Raw genomic sequence first — 17,815 nt, forward strand, 5'->3', positions numbered from 1 at the left:
TCTGATTTAAAAATATTTTTAAACATCAAAGACATAATTATATTTTGTTGTAAGCATAAAGTTAATTTCATGTTTAAAAATTCTTTCAATTCATATGATATGCAGGGGAGAACTGTATTGATAGAGTTTCGAGTTAAAATTCAATGCCTATTTTCATGAAATTATATAAGCAATAAACCTCGCCATGTAAAAGTTCTATATCACATACCATTTAAAAACAGTAATTTTTTATCTTTTCACCCACTCGAGTTTGTGTAATCTTAAAATTTAAATTTAGGATTAACATTTGGAGAAAGACCAAGAGAACAAAATATTTAGGATAATTATACCATACCTTAATAATCTTTAAAGTCCCCACATTTGTTCTTTCGTTCATTTCTATGTCAAACCAATTCCCCTCATTTCCAGAGATGAAGAAAATGACAGCCATCCAGTTAGCTGAGAACTCCTCGTCCAAGTCAATGACTCTGATTTGGAGCAAATTGGAGTTCAGAGAGTTTTCTTCGATGCTCAGGGCATACTGAAACGAGAAGCAAGAAGCCTTAGCCCGCACTGTGAGGGAGAGAATGACACTAGACTTACACTGAGTGTCCATAGTTACTCATGATTTAGAAAGGGGATCTATGTTTAGAGTCTCTCTTTTCACCGTTCAAGAGAGAAACTTGGCCCCTGTGCATTACATACATAAGCACGGACAAAGGACATGTCTACCTTGGCTTGTATGTGACTAAGGAGAACATAGACGTCTGTAAAGAGGATTGTCCAAACACATTTTGGCATGTGACGAACTGGAGGTCATCACTTTCAAAGACAAGCACTTACCGAGGACTGTTCCATGTATGGGATGTTGTCATTGACATCGAGGATCTTGATGCTGCATTCGCAGTCTGCTGACATGCCATCTGCCCCGCCGTCTCGGTCTGAGCCTCTTACGGCAAGGGAATATTGGCTGTATTGCTACAAACACACATGACAGACAATATCACAGTTGACATAGACAGTCCTTATTCTGTCTCATGCAAAGTTCTTTTAAAATGTTGGCTCATGATTTACATAAATCTATGGTGGTGATAAGGGTACCACCGATCATTGAAAACTCATATATCTCACATGAATCAACATGAAAGACACCATGTCGAGTCCCTCAAATGCTTCTTCCGCCTCATTGAAAAGAAGCAACATGCTTTAAAAGTCTCATTCCTTATGTTTTTGCTTAGAATTTGAAAACGTTTCTGAAGGGCAGATTGGGTCGAAACTATCAGGAGGGAAGAGTTGAAAGTTTACCAAGAATTTTGGCATGACAGTTCCATATCTTTCATAACCAGTCCCTGACGTGCAAGAATAAAGAGATCCAGATGGTTTGCATTTCTGGGGTGGCAGGTTGTGGAAGTGGAATTATGGATGTTCTAGCTCCTTGATTCCACTCAATGGTGCTTCCATTTTCAGAAGCTGGTAAAAGCGGTGACTCCTTTTCCAGACACAAGCATATTTGCGTTCTCATTTAAAACTGCGACACGATCTTAGAGGCGTCATAGTTAGAGACATCTTGAGGTCTCTCCATGGATGCCTGGTTAAGAATATCTGGAGTTTTTTCCTTACTGTTTAGAGTTCTCACTGCTAAAACTCTTTAGACATGAAAGGAGTTTCATTGGGTTCTTTAAGAAAGTTCCAGAAAGAGCTACGTAGTCAATTTCTTCTGATGGTAACTTTCAAACAAGTATAAAAAGAAAGGCTACCTAGAAACTGATGGCATTTAGATAATTAAAGGGTGTAGAAATAATCTGATTTATCCTAAACCTCTAGGTCATCAATAGGTGTTTGTAATTCTTAAATAACTATAATTATTAAAATAAAATTTAATTGAGTATTAATTAGAAAATAACACTTTCTCATGTATATTCTTACAGTACATGCAGGTTAACTATATTCTATTTTAAAATAATGAAAAGTTGATTTTTTACATTAAGTTATGGGACCACATGGCATGATAGAAAGAAACCATGTAATGGTGGTCCTAATTTGGTAACACTCACTAATTGTTTTCTTATTCATAAATGAAAAGATTGATCTGGAAGTTATTTAATTTCTATCATTCTGTTTCTGCGATTAATTTCCCAGAGTAATCAGTGGGTTGTCAGCAGCTGCAGCATAGGAAGAAAACAAAGATTTCTGTTGTCACATGAGCTTAGGATGCGCCGGGTTACAGAAAGAGAAACCAGTTTCCTAGCCTGTGAAAACTCGTGGAGCCTCGACCACGTTTGCATGCACTGACTCACCAACATGGAGGCTAGAAGAGCAAATGTCTTTTACATTTATTTCACTAGAGAACTCACTTTTTTCATAAAACGGAGCTTTTGCCTCTACTGCTATGCATACTTTTATGTACTCTCAGAATGTAGTTTTCTCAATTTAAGGCAAATCCTAAGTAAGATTAAATGAAACACAAAAATATAAAATGTATGTGAGGAATCCCCATATTTTCATTTTAAAGGCTTTTTATGTCATTACCATTAGGTGAAAAGGTTATGTAACTAAAATTTTTAAATATAGTTTCCTTTTTTTTCTTACTTAGGTACTCTTGCTTTTAGACTCAGTTCCTATGAACTAACAACCCATTCGAAGAAAAAGAAATTACCTCTCTGTCTAGAAAGTTATTCATTGTCCGAATTTCCCCAGTGTATCTGTTGATAATAAACATAGGTGAATCAGAAGGTTCCTGGCTGATGATCTTAAAGGCGATTTTTGAGTTCAGATTATTGGGTTCGTCTGCATCGGTAGCATTGAGTCTCATCACCAGCGTATCTAGAATCAAGGAGAATGGGTTGCAAATGGACAGTTTGTATGTATTTTTCTTACTGTTTATAATTACTTTTGCAAGAAGAGGTTAGGTTAGTTGGTTCAGATAATGTGCACTGTACCATTTTAGTTTTCTACTTCTTCGACTTATTAATATCTTAGCTCCTTTCTTTACCTTTACATTGAGAAAAAGATCACATTTGACCAAGAACCTAGATATTACTGGTAGTTAGAAAACAATGAAATGCTTTATTCTGCCTTTACATTTCTTATTCTAGTATAATGATTTCTTTTTATGGCTTTTGTGGTGAAACAAAATGATATTAAGGCCAGACTAACTGTTTCTCAACTAACACAGCACTTTCTAGGGAAAGAAGGGGGAGAAGCAGTATGAATGAGAGTGGATGGGATTGCCCGTCAGAGCAGTCAGCTGGGAGGCTCCATTCTCTTCCCAGGGCCCCTGCCCCACTGTGCCAAGTCCTTTTGGAATGTTCCCTTAGGAATCTACTGCAGAGCCGGTATGAGAGTCACAAGAGAGACTTCCTCTCATTGTTTTGGAGCTGCTTGTTGCCCGTGACCAACAGAAGCTGCTTCCCCAGTGGAAGGGAAACCTTTATGGAGACTTCCTCATGCCTCTGTCTTCTGCTTGCTTTTCTAGAATTACCTCTGACATTGGTGATGTGGTGCATTGACATAATTTAGCTTCTAGCGGACTGGCTGTTAAGAATGATCTGGAAGCCCATATATTCTTGTTTACTTTAGAAAGTTGACTACTTACTTGCATTAGAGTTTTCTTCTATTTGTCCTAGGAAACTAGACATAGAAAATACTGGAGGGTTGTCATTTATGTCCAAAACCCGGACTCGGAGCTCCAGGGGCCTCTCTAAATCTTGGCCCTGTATATTCAGAGCCCGGCAGTAGATCTAGAAGAAGAAAAAAGGAATAATGATATGATGCCCCAAATACTGAGTTTTTACTTTGTTTGGACGCTCTACTAGGCACTGTGTAACTAAAAGAAAAATAAGACTTTATTTCCTACTGGAGAGTAAGCACAGCAGTACTTATAATCAGTAAGGGTGGCACACCTGTACTCAAAATACCGCTTAAGAAAAGGTAACATGATCAGTTACAAAAGGATGAGCAACAATAGGATGACATCATAGGGGATGTTATGACTGAGATCAATCTTAAAAGAGGTTTTCAAGCTGGGGATTAGCAGTGTGTTCCCGGCAAAGGGATGAAAAGCATCGTTTGAAATTGGGAAGAGGGGCTATGGGGGGTTGAGGCTGTGGTAAAGGAGAGTCACGTGGGGCTTCCAAGAAATGTAGCATTCACAATCTAGGTGGGGGATGGGTGTTTGTGCTATTGTTATTATTACCAGACGTATACATAAATTAATGTGTACTATTTTACCTATTTTGATATATTTCATTAAAAAACCCATTATGCTTTAACCAAAGCTAATAGGCTGGCATGCTGTTTAGAGAGTTTTTGGGAAAACATTGTGGGAAATAAGGCAGGAATATATATTTGGAATAGAAGACTAAGGAATTAAAATAGTCTTGGGAATACAGATAAGCAGCAAACATAGATGACCATGGAAGGTATTTTTGGATATGTGTTGATAGTGTTTTAATAGAAGAGGTTACAAAATCCAGACAGGTTGTCCTTCTTTACTTTTTAAAACAGTTTTATTTATTGATTCTAGAGAGATAGAGGAAGGAAGAGAGAGAGAGAGAGATTTGACTGGTTATGGAACCTGAAATCCTTGGTATATATAAGGATGATGCGTAGCCAACTAAGCTACCCAGCCAGCGCCTATTTCTTTATTTTTAATTTTAAGTATTAACAAGTGTTGACCACGATGGGAGCAACTCACAGGACAGCAGGATACATGAAAAAACAAAGTTGTACAAGAAGGTTCTTGAAGAACTAGGTAATTATGGGACAATGGGAACTCGTGAGATATATTGGAGAAATCAGAAAATGCATCTTGCTTTTGGAACATTTCTGAGCAGGTGGAGAGAATTAATTGTAGGAGTTTGTGGTGAAGAGCCTCAGATTTTTGTAATGAAGTTGGTCATGAGGTCAGCTGCTTAAAATAGAAATGAGGTTAAGGGTTGGAAGAGCAAGCACTTACACTTTGTCACAGCTAGTAGAGAAGAGAGGAAGAGTCGGGTAAGGAGGAACGGAAGTCTTTCCAAGGCACGTTCTGTGCTCCGGGAGCTTGAGCGGTGTGTGTTTATACCCAAGCACGCTCACTCAGGAAGGGCTCCCGTGGCGCCTACAGAATCACCCCTAGGCCCTGGAGCTGGAGGGGACCAACATTCCCAACTGAGTTAAAGACAGAAAGTAAACGCTGAGCACGTTCCCTTCTAGCAAATGCTCGAGCTTGCCCGTGGGCCAGACCGGAGGCTAGCATTTTTCCTAAGGCGCTCATGCGAGACACCCCTCTGTCTCTCCGTCTTCCCTGTGTGTCTCTGGGGTCATAGTTGCTCATGAATTAAGAGACAACCAAAAAATGCCCAGTTCTGAGACTCTTGAAATCAAATCAAGTATGATCTGAGCTTCAGATATTCTCCAAATAATTTAGGCCTGAATATATACACTAAGTGGCCAGATTATTATGGCCAGATTATTATGCATTCAGAGATCATAATAATCTGGCCACTCAGTGTATATTGACACGACACCCACTTACAATGAAAAACGGGGTGACTTCTCGGTCCACTATGGATGTTATGTTAATTTCACCAGTTTTTTGATTGATAACGAAGATTCCAAAAGGTGGTTGATCAATTCCTACTCCAGAGATGCGGTATGTAACTTGCTGGTTTTTAGCACAATCTGAATGAATCTGCAAAAAGAGCACAAGTGAAATTAGTATAGGATCCAAAAAAATCTGCTGTGTTTCATATGTAATAGCTGTCTTTTTAGAGAGTTATTGACTGTCCTGATATCCCATTTAGTTGGGGGAAATTCTGGAAGTAGAGAATTATTTTCCTAGACAGTGGTATGGTTATAGTGTTAGTATTTTTCAGTGGTAACTGATAATGTAATAGAAGACATTCAATTGTATTTTTACCAAATAATAAAAAAGTAAAATATCACCCTAATATATCTGTCTATGCAATCATCATTCATGAATGCGTTCATTCATTCATTCATTCATTCAGCATTTACAGTTTGACGGTATTATTTTCTGGCTCTGTGCTGTTATCGGTCTAGAGTAGGGAACTCCTTGCCCTCTTGAGGAGCTGGCCAATGTTGTCATTATGTAACTTTGATCTTCCATTTCAAATGTGAAGGTTGAGATGGACTTAGGTAGGTAACAGAAGATAACTGACTACATGGACAAGCTCTTGATTCTGAAATTGGGGAGGTAGTACTAGCAGAAAAGTAAAGAGAGCACCCCAAAGAAATGGTTCCGGAAACCAGGACTCTGTTCGTTGAAATAAAGTATTGTATGGGGAGTGTCTCTGTGTGTATCTAAGTGTAAGTGTTATGTTTGTCTGTGTAGGGATATATATTTGTATATGAGTGAATCCGTGTGTGGGTTTGTTTCTGACTGCCTGTGTGTGTGTGTGTGTGTGTGTGTGTGTGTGTGTGTGTGTGTGTGTATAAAGACATGTAAGGGAAAGTGAAGGGAGAAAAATTTTTTGAAAAAAGGTACATTGTGAATGTTCATAAACAAGCCAAAAGTGGAATTTAATTCAAACAGATTGTGAGGTAGAGAGAGCACATGTTGAAATTGTTCCTGTAAATATGATGAGTGGTAACGCACTATATTTTTAAAATCCAGAGCCTGGGGTAGGTAGCACATGATTGTGTATTAATTTCACCAGTAAGCGAGTCAATGTTTAACCGTTTACCTGACTGCCTTCATTTCTTAATTTATCTCTTTAATGGCTTCAGCTTTCATGATCTGAATGATCGTTATTCTGTCTTCTCTCGTGACTTCTCAGTGAGCTGTGTCCTTAAACTACGTAAAGGGCAGGTTCTGGGGACGTGAACGTCCTCCATTCTGATTGCCTAGCTGCTGTTTTGGGGTGGAAACTCACTTTGGCTATCGGGTTCCTCTTGGAGTTGTCTTCGCCCTCGCGGCAGGCTGCGGCGAACTTGATCCACTCGCGCTTGTGCCTCCTGATGGAGTGCCATCTGATGGTGCCATTCTTAGCGCTGTAATCTCTGACCTTGAACGGGCAGGGGGAAGGAATGGTACCTATTAACTTTTATTCAGAATTCACATTCCTCTAAAGAACCTGTGGGAGGGTCACTGTAAGGTCAGAAAGGGTGCTTCTTTGGGAAGGTGGGTAATTTTGATTCTCCGTTAACTTTAGCTCAACACTAACTCTACTTACAGAGATGAGTTTTTGTGGGGGGTGGGGTGAGGCACAGGGATATGTTGTTACTCCCAAAGCATTTTCTTTGTTTTTAATTTGAAAAAGTAAATTTGCTATATGTTACCTGGATTCGAAATTCACTGTTAACTTCCACCAACACCTATAAAAAATAAGATAAACACAATAGTTAATTTTTAACTAAATGCTTTACAGTTTATGTTATCAAATCACTAAAAAGTCAAATCTGCATCATTAAAATTATTTCCTCAGTCTGGATAGCAGGGGGACCGGCTTATCTCTCAGGTCTGATAATGATCTTAAGGATTCTTTTTCTTTTGGTTTTTACTTTTCAATTTTGCTCTCCTTTTTTTAGTTACTTTCATTTTTAACCTCTTTTTTTTTTTTTTTTTTAAATAAATTCTATCCTATGCAGATACTTGCAATCAGATGAGCTGGGACATGTGAAGCTGTGAGCCAGTGGGAATGAGGGCTGGAAACTGGGTTCTCGTAGCAAACCTTGCGCCTGCAGAGCTGGGGACGTTCAACAATACGTTACGGCACGAAAAGTTTTGAGAACAGTATTAGCATCTGAGTGGTCCCAGGTGGAAATAGGAATAAAATGTTTGGGGGTGAAGGAAGAATACAAAGCAGAAAGTATCCAGAGAGCTTCCAAAATATTTGCTTCTTCACATTCCAATTCTAAATGGATGCTTTTCTATTATTCTTGAAAATCTTAAGATGGTAAGTTTTGTACTTGCTTAGAAATCTCTCTCTCTCTCTCTCTCTCTCTCTCTCTATATATATATATATATATATATATATATATATATATATATATACATACACACACACACACACACACATATATATATATATATATATATATATATATATATATATATATATAAATAAACTTCACAAGTACATGTGGTCAATACTATTATGATCTTCACTTTACAGATGAGGAAATTGAGGTTTCCATATTAATTTATGGCTAAATCCAATCCAATACAATTCAGTCTAAATTTGTGCTTAGGGATGGGTTTTACAATTAAGTGCAAGATAGCCTATTTCATGTAAACAAAATAAAATATACTACAGATGACTGACATTACAATTTTGAGAATTCAAAAAAAATATCCTGATTTTAATCTCATATTATCCTTGTGATTAGGAATCTGATCTCATATTATATACAACAATAACAATAATAATAGTAACACTGGTGTGTGTGTGTGTGTGTGTGTAAGAAAAGTAAATGGCCCACATGGTTTGGAGAAGGAACTGAAATGTGTTGTAGAATCCGACTTGGGTGCGGAGATGAACCCAAGTTAATGCAGCTGTGCGCTTCTCGCTACCTTGAACTCATGAGACTTGGTCCTCTGGTTTGTGGGTGCTGGGTGGGGTGTGAGCACCTTATTTGCCTGCCATTTCTTCACAGCTACGGATTGTGTGTTCACCTGTTATCTGCTGGGCACTTCCTCCCCACACGGAGTGTCAGTGCGCTGTTTGCTTTGGAGAACTGGCCAGATGACTAACCTTCTGACTTGATGAAGCTGGGTCATTATTTTTCCCACGAGACGCAGCTTAGGCAGAAGACCAAGCAGGTTTCACCATACCGCCAGGCTCTTAATTAGATTAGTAATTAAAAAACTGCCGGGTCTGCTTAAAAATATGTTGTGTGGACATAACCATATTGCCTTTTGCTCAGTCTAAAGTAATCTCTGAAACATAGTCACTCTTTGACTTTGAAAGGCAAAATAAAGAGATAAAAAGAGCATTTGGTACGGTCAGAAAACTTTCAATGTACTTCCTAAATTCTCTGAGCTTCAGTTTTCTCATTCATAGAATGACAGGAGTTACCTTTCAAATTCTAACACCAAATCCCTGTGTGCAATAGGAAAATATTCAACTTTCTTGATCATGGGAAATGGATGATAAAATTGTGAATTTTAAAGATGACTGGCAGCAGTGGATGGGAGGCAGTGGGAAGAGGCAGCGATTACAGGCCAGGAGCAGTTGAGCTTCTGCATCAAGTCAGTCCAGGGATGGGGAGCAGCAGTGGCAGTGGGAAGAGACGGGGAAAGATCAAAGGAGAGATACTGCTTGATTGAAATCCGCGGGGTCTGAGAAAAGGTGGGGTGTGGGCGTGAAGAGAAGGAAGAGTCTCGGGCGGGGGCAGCTGGAAACCTGGCGATCGGGAGCAAGGCAGAAGCAGGATTTGGCAGGTTAGAACAAACCTAGATGCTAGAGATATGCCCGGGGAAGATGTTCAGCGATTGAAATATGTGTCAGCACCGTGAACAATAGTTCGGGCCTGATACACAGATTTGAGAGACACCTGCTCAGGTAAGATGGTTTCAATCATGGGAGAATTTGAGATCCCTAAAGTAGAGAACACAGCAAAGCAACAGCCCGTGGCTGAGGATGAAACCAGGGGAAGTCCTCTATTTATATAACTGGGAACAATGACAATAAACAAGACACAGCAAAAAAGGTAGAAAAGAAGTGGCCAATGAAATAGGAGGAAAATATAATGCAATGCCATGGTTATCAAAGGAAGGGAGAACTGAAAGGCAGATATCGTGTGAACATGGGTCCGATGATATAAAAAAAAGGTGAGCAGAGTGAATCCTGAGAAAATCCTGAGGTTTTCTATGACCTTCAGGAATTCTGTGACCTTCAGGAGAAAGCCTTCAATTGGGTGGAACAAGCTCTCCCTGACTGACAAGCTAGAGAAGAGGACATAAGGGTGCCACTTTTCTGGGAGAGACTTGGTGGTATAAGGAGACAGAAGCAGTAGCAGCATTAGACCGTGTCCAAGGAGGTATTTGGGGAGAGGGAGATGCGGATTTTTGAAGGCCGAGAAGGAGAGGAGGAGATTTTGAGTTGAAGCAGGGAAGGTTGAGAAAGCATTGCCTGGAGGTATTGTGATGGCCAGGAGGGGGTCCGCAGAAAGAAAGGGCTCTGAAGACAGAGGGTGGGGAAGAGTGAGGAGATGGAGGTTAAAATCAATGGATTAGGAGAGGGAAATTGAAGGACATCATCCTGGATGGTCCAGACTCTGTCCCTCGAGTAAGGGTGAGGTTATTTTTCTGGTAATTGGGGGAGTAGTTTGGATTCTGAAATAACTTGGGAATACATTCTAAGGAGGCTGTGAAGGAGATTTATTAGAGATGAATACAGGGCTCTCAAGCTTACTGAGCACATGTCATCTCTCTTGCCCACTGAATATGGGCATTGGGTAAGTCACTCAGCCATTCTGTGCCTCAGCTTCCTCATTTGTATAGGAGACTAAAGCCTTTTTTTAATCCCAAAATTCTAAGAGCAATAAAGAAATCACTTGAAGTGAATCCTCAATGACTCTTCCTTTCATCTCTAATTTAGAAGCCAATCCACATATAAATAAACAAAACAAACAACCAAACACACACACACACACACACACACACAAAACACCAACAACCACAGAATACAAAATTGATGCTAATTTCAATGATTCTCTAATTATACTCATTTTTGGTTCTTTTAATACTGAGTTTTACATTTCTTTGTATGTAAAAAAATGGCCTTGAAAGTAGTAATTTATAATTTTTTCAAGGAAAACCTCTTCCATTTCATACTTGTGAGTTGCTCTTCCAGTTACTTGACAGTTTTTGTTAAGCAACAAGTCCTAATGTATTTAACTCTTATCGCCACCATGAGAATGAACTTGAGACGAAGCTAAAATATAGCAACTTGCTTCTTTAAAAAACGTCCTCTTTTGTCTTTCCTGTGCATTACTTGCACAAAACCTACTAGTCCGGAGTGGATTTCTGAATAGGTTGAATTATTTTATTTGTTCATTGGTTCATTTACTTATTTGACAAATATATATTGAACTAGAGGCCTGTTGCACAAAGATTCGTGCAATAGGCCTTCCTTCCCTTGACTGCTGGCACCAGTTTTCCTCTGGCACCTGGGACCCGGGCCGCAGCAGAGCCAAGCCTTTAGCCGTCAGCCTTCAGGCTTGGCTCCGGCTGCAGCGGAGTCAAGCCTTCAGCCTTCAGGTTTGGCTCTGGCCGCAGCAGAGCCAAGCCTTCAGCCTTCAGTGGAGCCTTCAGTCTTCAGTCTTCACTCCATGCCTGCATATGCAAATTAATCTGCCATTTTGCTGGGTTAATTTGCATACTCACTCCTGATTGGCTGGTGGGCGTTGCGGAGGTATGGTCAATTTACATCTTTCTCTTTTATTAGTGTAGATGTGTATTATGTGGATCCAAGGCTGTAATAAGACCTTTAAGGAGCTTAGACCCTAAAAGTATTATGGTAAGTAAGCCTTAGATAAAATGTAAAATAAATGTAATAATACACCATTTAAAAAATGCTAGGGAACCTCAACATGATGATTTCCATGTTTAATACCCTGACATGTTTTTGGAGTGTGTGAGGGAAGGGAAATATAAACTATCCCCAAATTCCTCCCGACGCCTCCACGCTGTGAGATTGGACACCTGGCGCCCTCTGGCATGGGCGCACAGCACTGCGGAAGGTGCAAAGCCAGTGAGCCACAAGCTCCCTCCCCAGCTCACAGTGAGGGAGCTGCAGGAGCAGCAGTCATTCATTAGTGGATGTGGCTTCACAGTGGACAAGTATGGAGCGTGGAGCTCTGTTCTCACAGACAGTTGAGGGCAGGATCAGCAGCCACTGGCATTTAAACCACTTGGCCCTGTCGGAGGCCACGAAAGGAACTTGCATGCCCAGCATAGTCAGTGGGGGTGGTGTGCCCCAGCATTCTGGAAGGGAGTTCCCCATTGACAGAGCGTGGCCGTCCAGCTGCCGGCCCAGCATGCCTCCTGTCCCACCCAGGCAGTGCCTCTCAGGACACGGGAGATCAGCCACCCTTTGGGAATGCGCAGGGAAGAAAGAGTTGCCAGAAATCAAGTGCTTTGGGGGTGGACAGCAGGCTGTCCTTCTAGACTCAGGAGCCTTGTGAAATAGGTGTCTCCTGGCCCTGAGGGGCCAAGCCTTCAGATTCATCAGGGCAGCCTTGTCCCGTGCGTTGGGTTTTTCTGTTGCCTAACCCAGGCATGGCGCCATGTTCGACTGGGTGGCAACGAAAGCCAATTAAATGGTGAGACATTTGCCCGTCCCCTTTGCCTAAGGCGAAAGGAGATGCTGGTCTTAAAGGTGTCGGAAACCTGCAGTCAAGAGCGCCGTGTAAATGGCAATGATCTTGTTCAATTCAGTTTGTAAATTTTACTAAACAGGCGAGCAGAAACACCTCTTCATTTTCTAGAAAAAAGTTTATTGGAATGCTAATATCTGTAATAAGTATCATCGCAATCTGTGCTCAAGAAAGCATAAGGACGCCCCTGGATGCTTGTCTCCTGCCCAGTCTGTAGACTGTGCTAGCTCTCCCCTGTGCTCGCATCAGTAAGCAGTTATGGGGATTGAAGACGTCCAGGTCAAACAAATTGATGAATTATGTAATAAATAACTCCATATGTAATAAAGCATATGCAGGGGTGGGCAAAAGTAGGCTTACAGTTGTGATACAAATAAATAATACAATAATGAGTCAATAACAATTCAAGAATAAACTGTTTCACATACAACTGCAAACCTACTTTTGCCCACCCTCTATTATTTTTTGTGTATTTTCGTGTGAGTGCTGAGAAATACTCAGATAAATGCCTACTTAAATACTAAATACTTTCCGCTAAGTTGAAAGGGTGGAGTTAGTTTATCAGGTGGTTGCAGTTTTTTTTTTGGGGGAAATATTAACCATGGAAAGAGAAGAAGCTAGGCCAGTGGTCGGCAAACTCATTAGTCAACAGAGCCATATATCAACAGTACAGTGATTGAAATTTCTTTTGAGAGCCAAATTTTTTAAACTTAAACTTCTTCTAACGCCACTTCTTCAAAATAGACTCGCCCAGGCCGTGCTATTTTGTGGAAGAGCCACACTCAAGGGGCCAAAGAGCCGCCTGTGGCTCGTGAGCCGCAGTTTGCCGACCACGGAGCTAGGCTAATGTGATGTACCGAAGAAACAGGATCATTCTTGGCACCAAAGAATGGTTTATTTGCGTTCGTTGCTGCGGAAGTTGGCCTTTATAGAAAAAGACTCCTTGAAAGTGCATTGATCGGACCTGGCAAAGTTCCACGTAATGTTTAGGAATCATTAGGACTATAAAAACTCTACTGGTTCTAGTCTGCTTTCCCATACACAGTGGCAATGCCACACCTCATACCATGGTCACAACCATCCTAAGAGACTTCTTATGTTGGTGCATAAGTAACACTGTTCTCTGGCCTAGAATACCCCTCCACGCACTGATATCATGGAAACAAAAAGGAAAGAAAAATAAATGCAGAACCAATAACATTTATTTGGCTCGCCGTGTTATAACAGTGTAAGCTCTTGTCTGTCCCGGAGACTGGCCTAAGTCATGGAGTCACCCTGTAGCAATGTTGGTCGCTGTAGGAGCAGGCTCTTCATCTTCATTCCCCAGAGCTAACCCGCTAACTTCAACAAGGCCTGGCCCTTCGGGGTACTGAGCAGACGGACAGCATGCTTGCAAACACATGGCTGCCCAGCTCTCACGGGGACTTGCATTAAAGAGACCACCAGTCCAGATGTCTTAAGGGCTTTCAGAATCGTCCAACTAGGCTTCCTTCCACAGGCTTTCACTTATCAACGTGGAGCAGAGGAGGATGTAAAGACTTTACAGAATTTCCTTCCTTCCTTCCTTCCTTCCTTCCTTCCTTCCTTCCTTCCTTCCTTCCTTCCTTCCTTCCTTCCTTCCTTCCTTCCCTTCCTTCCTTCCTTCCCTTCCTTCCTTCCTTCCTTCCTTCCTTCCTTCCTTCCCTTCCTTCCTTCCTTCCTTCCTTCCTTCCTTCCTTCCTTCCTCCCTCCCTCCCTCCCTCCCTCCCTCCCTCCCTCCCTGCTTCTTTCTTCCTTCCTTTTGTAAGAGCAAACATTCACAGCGAGGCCAGCAGACAGGTAAGGGGAAGAATTGGCTATGGTGGTGGTTAATTTTCAGAAAAAGAGTATTTCAAAGCAAACATAGACTGCTAACTCCAAAGGACATTTATCTGAATATTTGGCGAAACCAGTAGCAAAAAGGAATTGTAATTTTTACAAACCTTAGAAAGTGAAGTGTTTTATAAAAGTGTTATAATAATGTAAAAGTGAAGCATTTTAATTCACCATAGAGTAAGTACTTTGAAAAATAATTTTCATAAGGCGTATGAGAAACTTGGTTGATTCGAAAGTAAAATATGGCAAAAACCAAACAAATAAATGAATAAACAAATAATCCACACAAACGAAACCTATCAAGACTCAAAAAATAAAATACAAATGTCCAGAAACCTCTCCAAGGAGAGAAAGTTCAATAAGGACACATTTGGATAAAATGATACATTATACTGAAGAATGACTAATTGGAAAGGGACTGTTTAAAGAAACTTTATAGGATGTAATTAATTAAAAATAATCATAAAATAATGAAATAACATATCTTGCAGATTCAATGAAAGTTATTCAATGAATAAAGCTTGAATCAACTGTAACTATCATAGGACTTAATAGATCAAATTGCCATGAAATGAAAAAAAAAATTTTATCATTTCACAATGTACAAATGCTCCTATGTTCAAATGATGTACTGCATAACACTCATTAATCCCTGTCACATCCCAGGTTATGACATCACCTGACCCTAAAGATCCATTAAAACATCCTTGGAATAGAGCTCACGCTTAAAGGGCAACTTGACATAAAATCATAGAACAAAAAGGGCAACTTGTACTAATGCTACCGGCGTATTGATGCTCATTTGCAATGAAATCCACTGATGGTGACATATCTTAATTAATAAACTGAACTAAAACTAACCAGCGTACTTTGAATCAAAGATCTAGCTTGTTATTATGAAACCCAGCAATCCAGTTTTAAAATCAAGCAAGTAGAGACAAATCTGAACCACAGCACCACACACATCCTGCCAAATTGGATTGCGAGTTAAGCGGCACTTGCTCTGTGGGTTACATTAACCTTTTACTGTTAGACTGCGATTCAGAAATGTTTGACAGCGGTGAAATTGAGGCAACGCACTGGCGCTGTACTGAGGGTTGTCTTTAACAAGAGAAAACTAGTAACGTGTAAGTTGTTAGTGATAAAACATTTCATTCCATTTGTCTGATCATCAGTGTACAGCTTGTACATCATAGTCATTGGTGATTTTCCATGAGCAAGAACTAGTATTGTAATAATTATACTTATTTCTTAATTATAGCCCTACTTTCCCCTACTATGTCATTTCTCCCAGAATGTCATTTTTTTAAGTAAAAAGATTGTTTTAAATAAATTCAGAGTGAAGCAGTGTGGGGTCTCGATATTAGAGATATGGACCCCAGCCACGTATAAAGTTGATGAGGTTAATTGGACAGTGAGGCCGGTCACAGACAGCTATGATTTGAATGTATACGAATCCCATTTTTATGTTGGAAAAATTATAGTGAATCTCCCAGCGAAGATGCCAAAAGAATGAAAAAAATGTTTACGTTAAAAATCAGGACACGCCTGTGCCGTGGCTTTGGAAGCCCAGCTGGGAGAGAATCTGAACAGCAAAGTGCCGTGACATAGCAGGTGACCCCCCAATTCAGTGTTTTCTCAGAGGGACTTAGCAGCGACTTCCATGTCAGAGGTGACATATGATGAGTTGACACTGACGCCTTACTGTGCTCTCCAGTCTTCAATTAAAGAGAGAAACACTGTTTAAAAATCCAGCCCATAAAGTCGCCTTGTCATTAACACACTTTTGCCGGGCCTCGGTTAGAAAGGACACCGAATGGCCCTTTCTGCAAAGCCCACACTGGCCTGCAGCGCCAACCGTCACGCAGGGTTTTAGGCAGAAGCCACTCACCAGGAGGGTGACCAGCGCCGCGGCGGTCCCGAGGTGCCAGCCCATCGCTGCCGGGGGCTCTCTCACATCCAGGCCGGGCGCCTGCTGGGTCTTCTCTCTGGGTTTGCTCCCCGCACTGGGCTGCTGGCTGATGAAAACAGCTTCTCAGTAGGTGTTCTTACATGCAGGCTTTGAGGTGTTTCTGCCTTTGCTGGGAGAAGGACCGCAGGTACGTATAACCAGTCTAGATCCCCACCCTAAAACCTGGGCTGGTCTCTCTAAAATGCTTGACAAGATCATCATCGCTCGCAGGTAAAAGCTGCGGGACACACCCTCCTCCCAGCTGCGAGGAGCCCGCGGGAGGACAGGGACGACTCGCTCCTCCACTGCGGGTGGCGGTGGCAGTGGCAGGCGGTGGACAGTCGGAGACAGAGGGATTACAGCCTGGGCAGGGGCTTCCCACCCTCGGCTCTGTCACCGCTGCTGAGCGCCCTCCCTGCCAGAAAGGCAGGTGCAGGCTGGATGTAAGCTCCTTTACTCAGAGGGGCCGTGGGGCCCGGGCTCCTGGCCAGACCTCAGGCGCAGTAGGAAACCATGACCTGTCCCTCTCAGAGGGGGCTAGGGAATGGCCAGTCATTTCCAAAGTTCTCTGTGGGGCACACCATTTGCTCACGTGAAGCATGAGGGCTATTTAGAGCATTAGTTCACACAAGCAGACGGTGATACTTACAATGACGAGGTTCCCTGCCTTCAAGTGGCCAGCCTGCGTCCCGGGCAGCCTCTGCTTGTCTCTAAATGATTGTCTTCGCTCCCCACCACGTCTTCTCTCTTTGAAGTGTTGCCTTTTCCAAGCGGGGTAGGAAACAGGACACTGTCATGGTCAGAGGGAAAGAAAGCAGTGAACCCTCTCATTAAAGTCGTGTTGGTAACTTTCTAAGTGAGGATCCGTGCCCGACCCGCCAGTGGGAGCGCAGAAAGCTGCCCGTCAGGTGAGGTGGGTGAGAAGTCAGCGCGGTTCCCAAGCTCGGAGCCAAGGCCCGGGGAGCGAGCCAATTAGAACATGGGGAGCCTGCAGGGCAGCTGCCCACACACGCAGATGGGGACCCAGCAGCCTTCGGTTCGTGGAAACAAATAGTGACGCTCGCAAGGCAGCGCTTGACAGCATCCCTGGGAGATGCGCTCCGCACCCCGCGATGCCTGGATGCACATTGTGAGCTGCAGGAGGCGATGCGATTCCAAGAGGCAGATGGGACCGAAGAGCGATGGGATTGGGTAAAAGTTGGTGATGGTCAGAGGGATGCTAGAAGTGTCCTCCAAAGGAGGGCTAGTCGAGCTTCTACAGAACTGTCATTTCACTGCCGCCGTGTGACAGAAGGTGACTCCGCAGAGGTGTGAACGCCAAGCTCTCCATCCTGGAGCTTAGAGGGAAGGAGATGGGCGGCCCGTGCTTACTTGCCGTGAATACGAACACTTATAATAAGAATTGGTTGATGCCGAAACCGGTTTGGCTCAGTGGATAGAGCATCGGTCTGCGGACTGAAGGGTCCCAGGGTTCGATTCCGGTCAAGGGCATGTACCTTGGTTGCGGGCACATCCCTGGCAGGGGGTGTGCAGGAGGCAGCTGGTCGATGTTTCTCTCTCATCGATGTTTCTAGCTCTCTATCCCTCTCCCTTCCTCTCTGTGAAAAATCAATAAAATATATTTAAAAAAAAGAATTGGTTGATATGAGTAATAAAATAAAAGGAAACAGGCCAGATTTCCTATTAGTCGAGAAAGACAGAAGG

At 42.0% G+C, this 17,815-nt stretch overlaps 1 protein-coding gene across 1 annotated transcript in view; it reads right to left on the reverse strand.

Moving 5' to 3' along the window:
* Positions 1 to 16,256, reverse strand: part of DSG1 (desmoglein 1) — a 29,975-nt gene extending 13,719 nt beyond the window's left edge. The window contains exons 1-8 of the mRNA XM_008148363.3: positions 16,052 to 16,256; positions 7,264 to 7,299; positions 6,858 to 6,989; positions 5,498 to 5,653; positions 3,575 to 3,719; positions 2,636 to 2,802; positions 823 to 957; positions 335 to 520 (exon numbers count right to left, since the gene is read on the reverse strand). Coding sequence (XP_008146585.2) covers positions 335 to 520; positions 823 to 957; positions 2,636 to 2,802; positions 3,575 to 3,719; positions 5,498 to 5,653; positions 6,858 to 6,989; positions 7,264 to 7,299; positions 16,052 to 16,096 — 1,002 coding nt within the window. The 5' untranslated portion in view covers positions 16,097 to 16,256. The remainder of the gene's footprint in view (positions 1 to 334; positions 521 to 822; positions 958 to 2,635; positions 2,803 to 3,574; positions 3,720 to 5,497; positions 5,654 to 6,857; positions 6,990 to 7,263; positions 7,300 to 16,051) is intronic.
* Between the last annotated feature and the right edge of the window lie 1,559 nt (positions 16,257 to 17,815).

The sequence above is a fragment of the Eptesicus fuscus genome, chromosome 12 (assembly GCF_027574615.1).
Source record: "Eptesicus fuscus isolate TK198812 chromosome 12, DD_ASM_mEF_20220401, whole genome shotgun sequence".
In the NCBI taxonomy this organism is placed as follows: domain Eukaryota; kingdom Metazoa; phylum Chordata; class Mammalia; order Chiroptera; family Vespertilionidae; genus Eptesicus; species Eptesicus fuscus.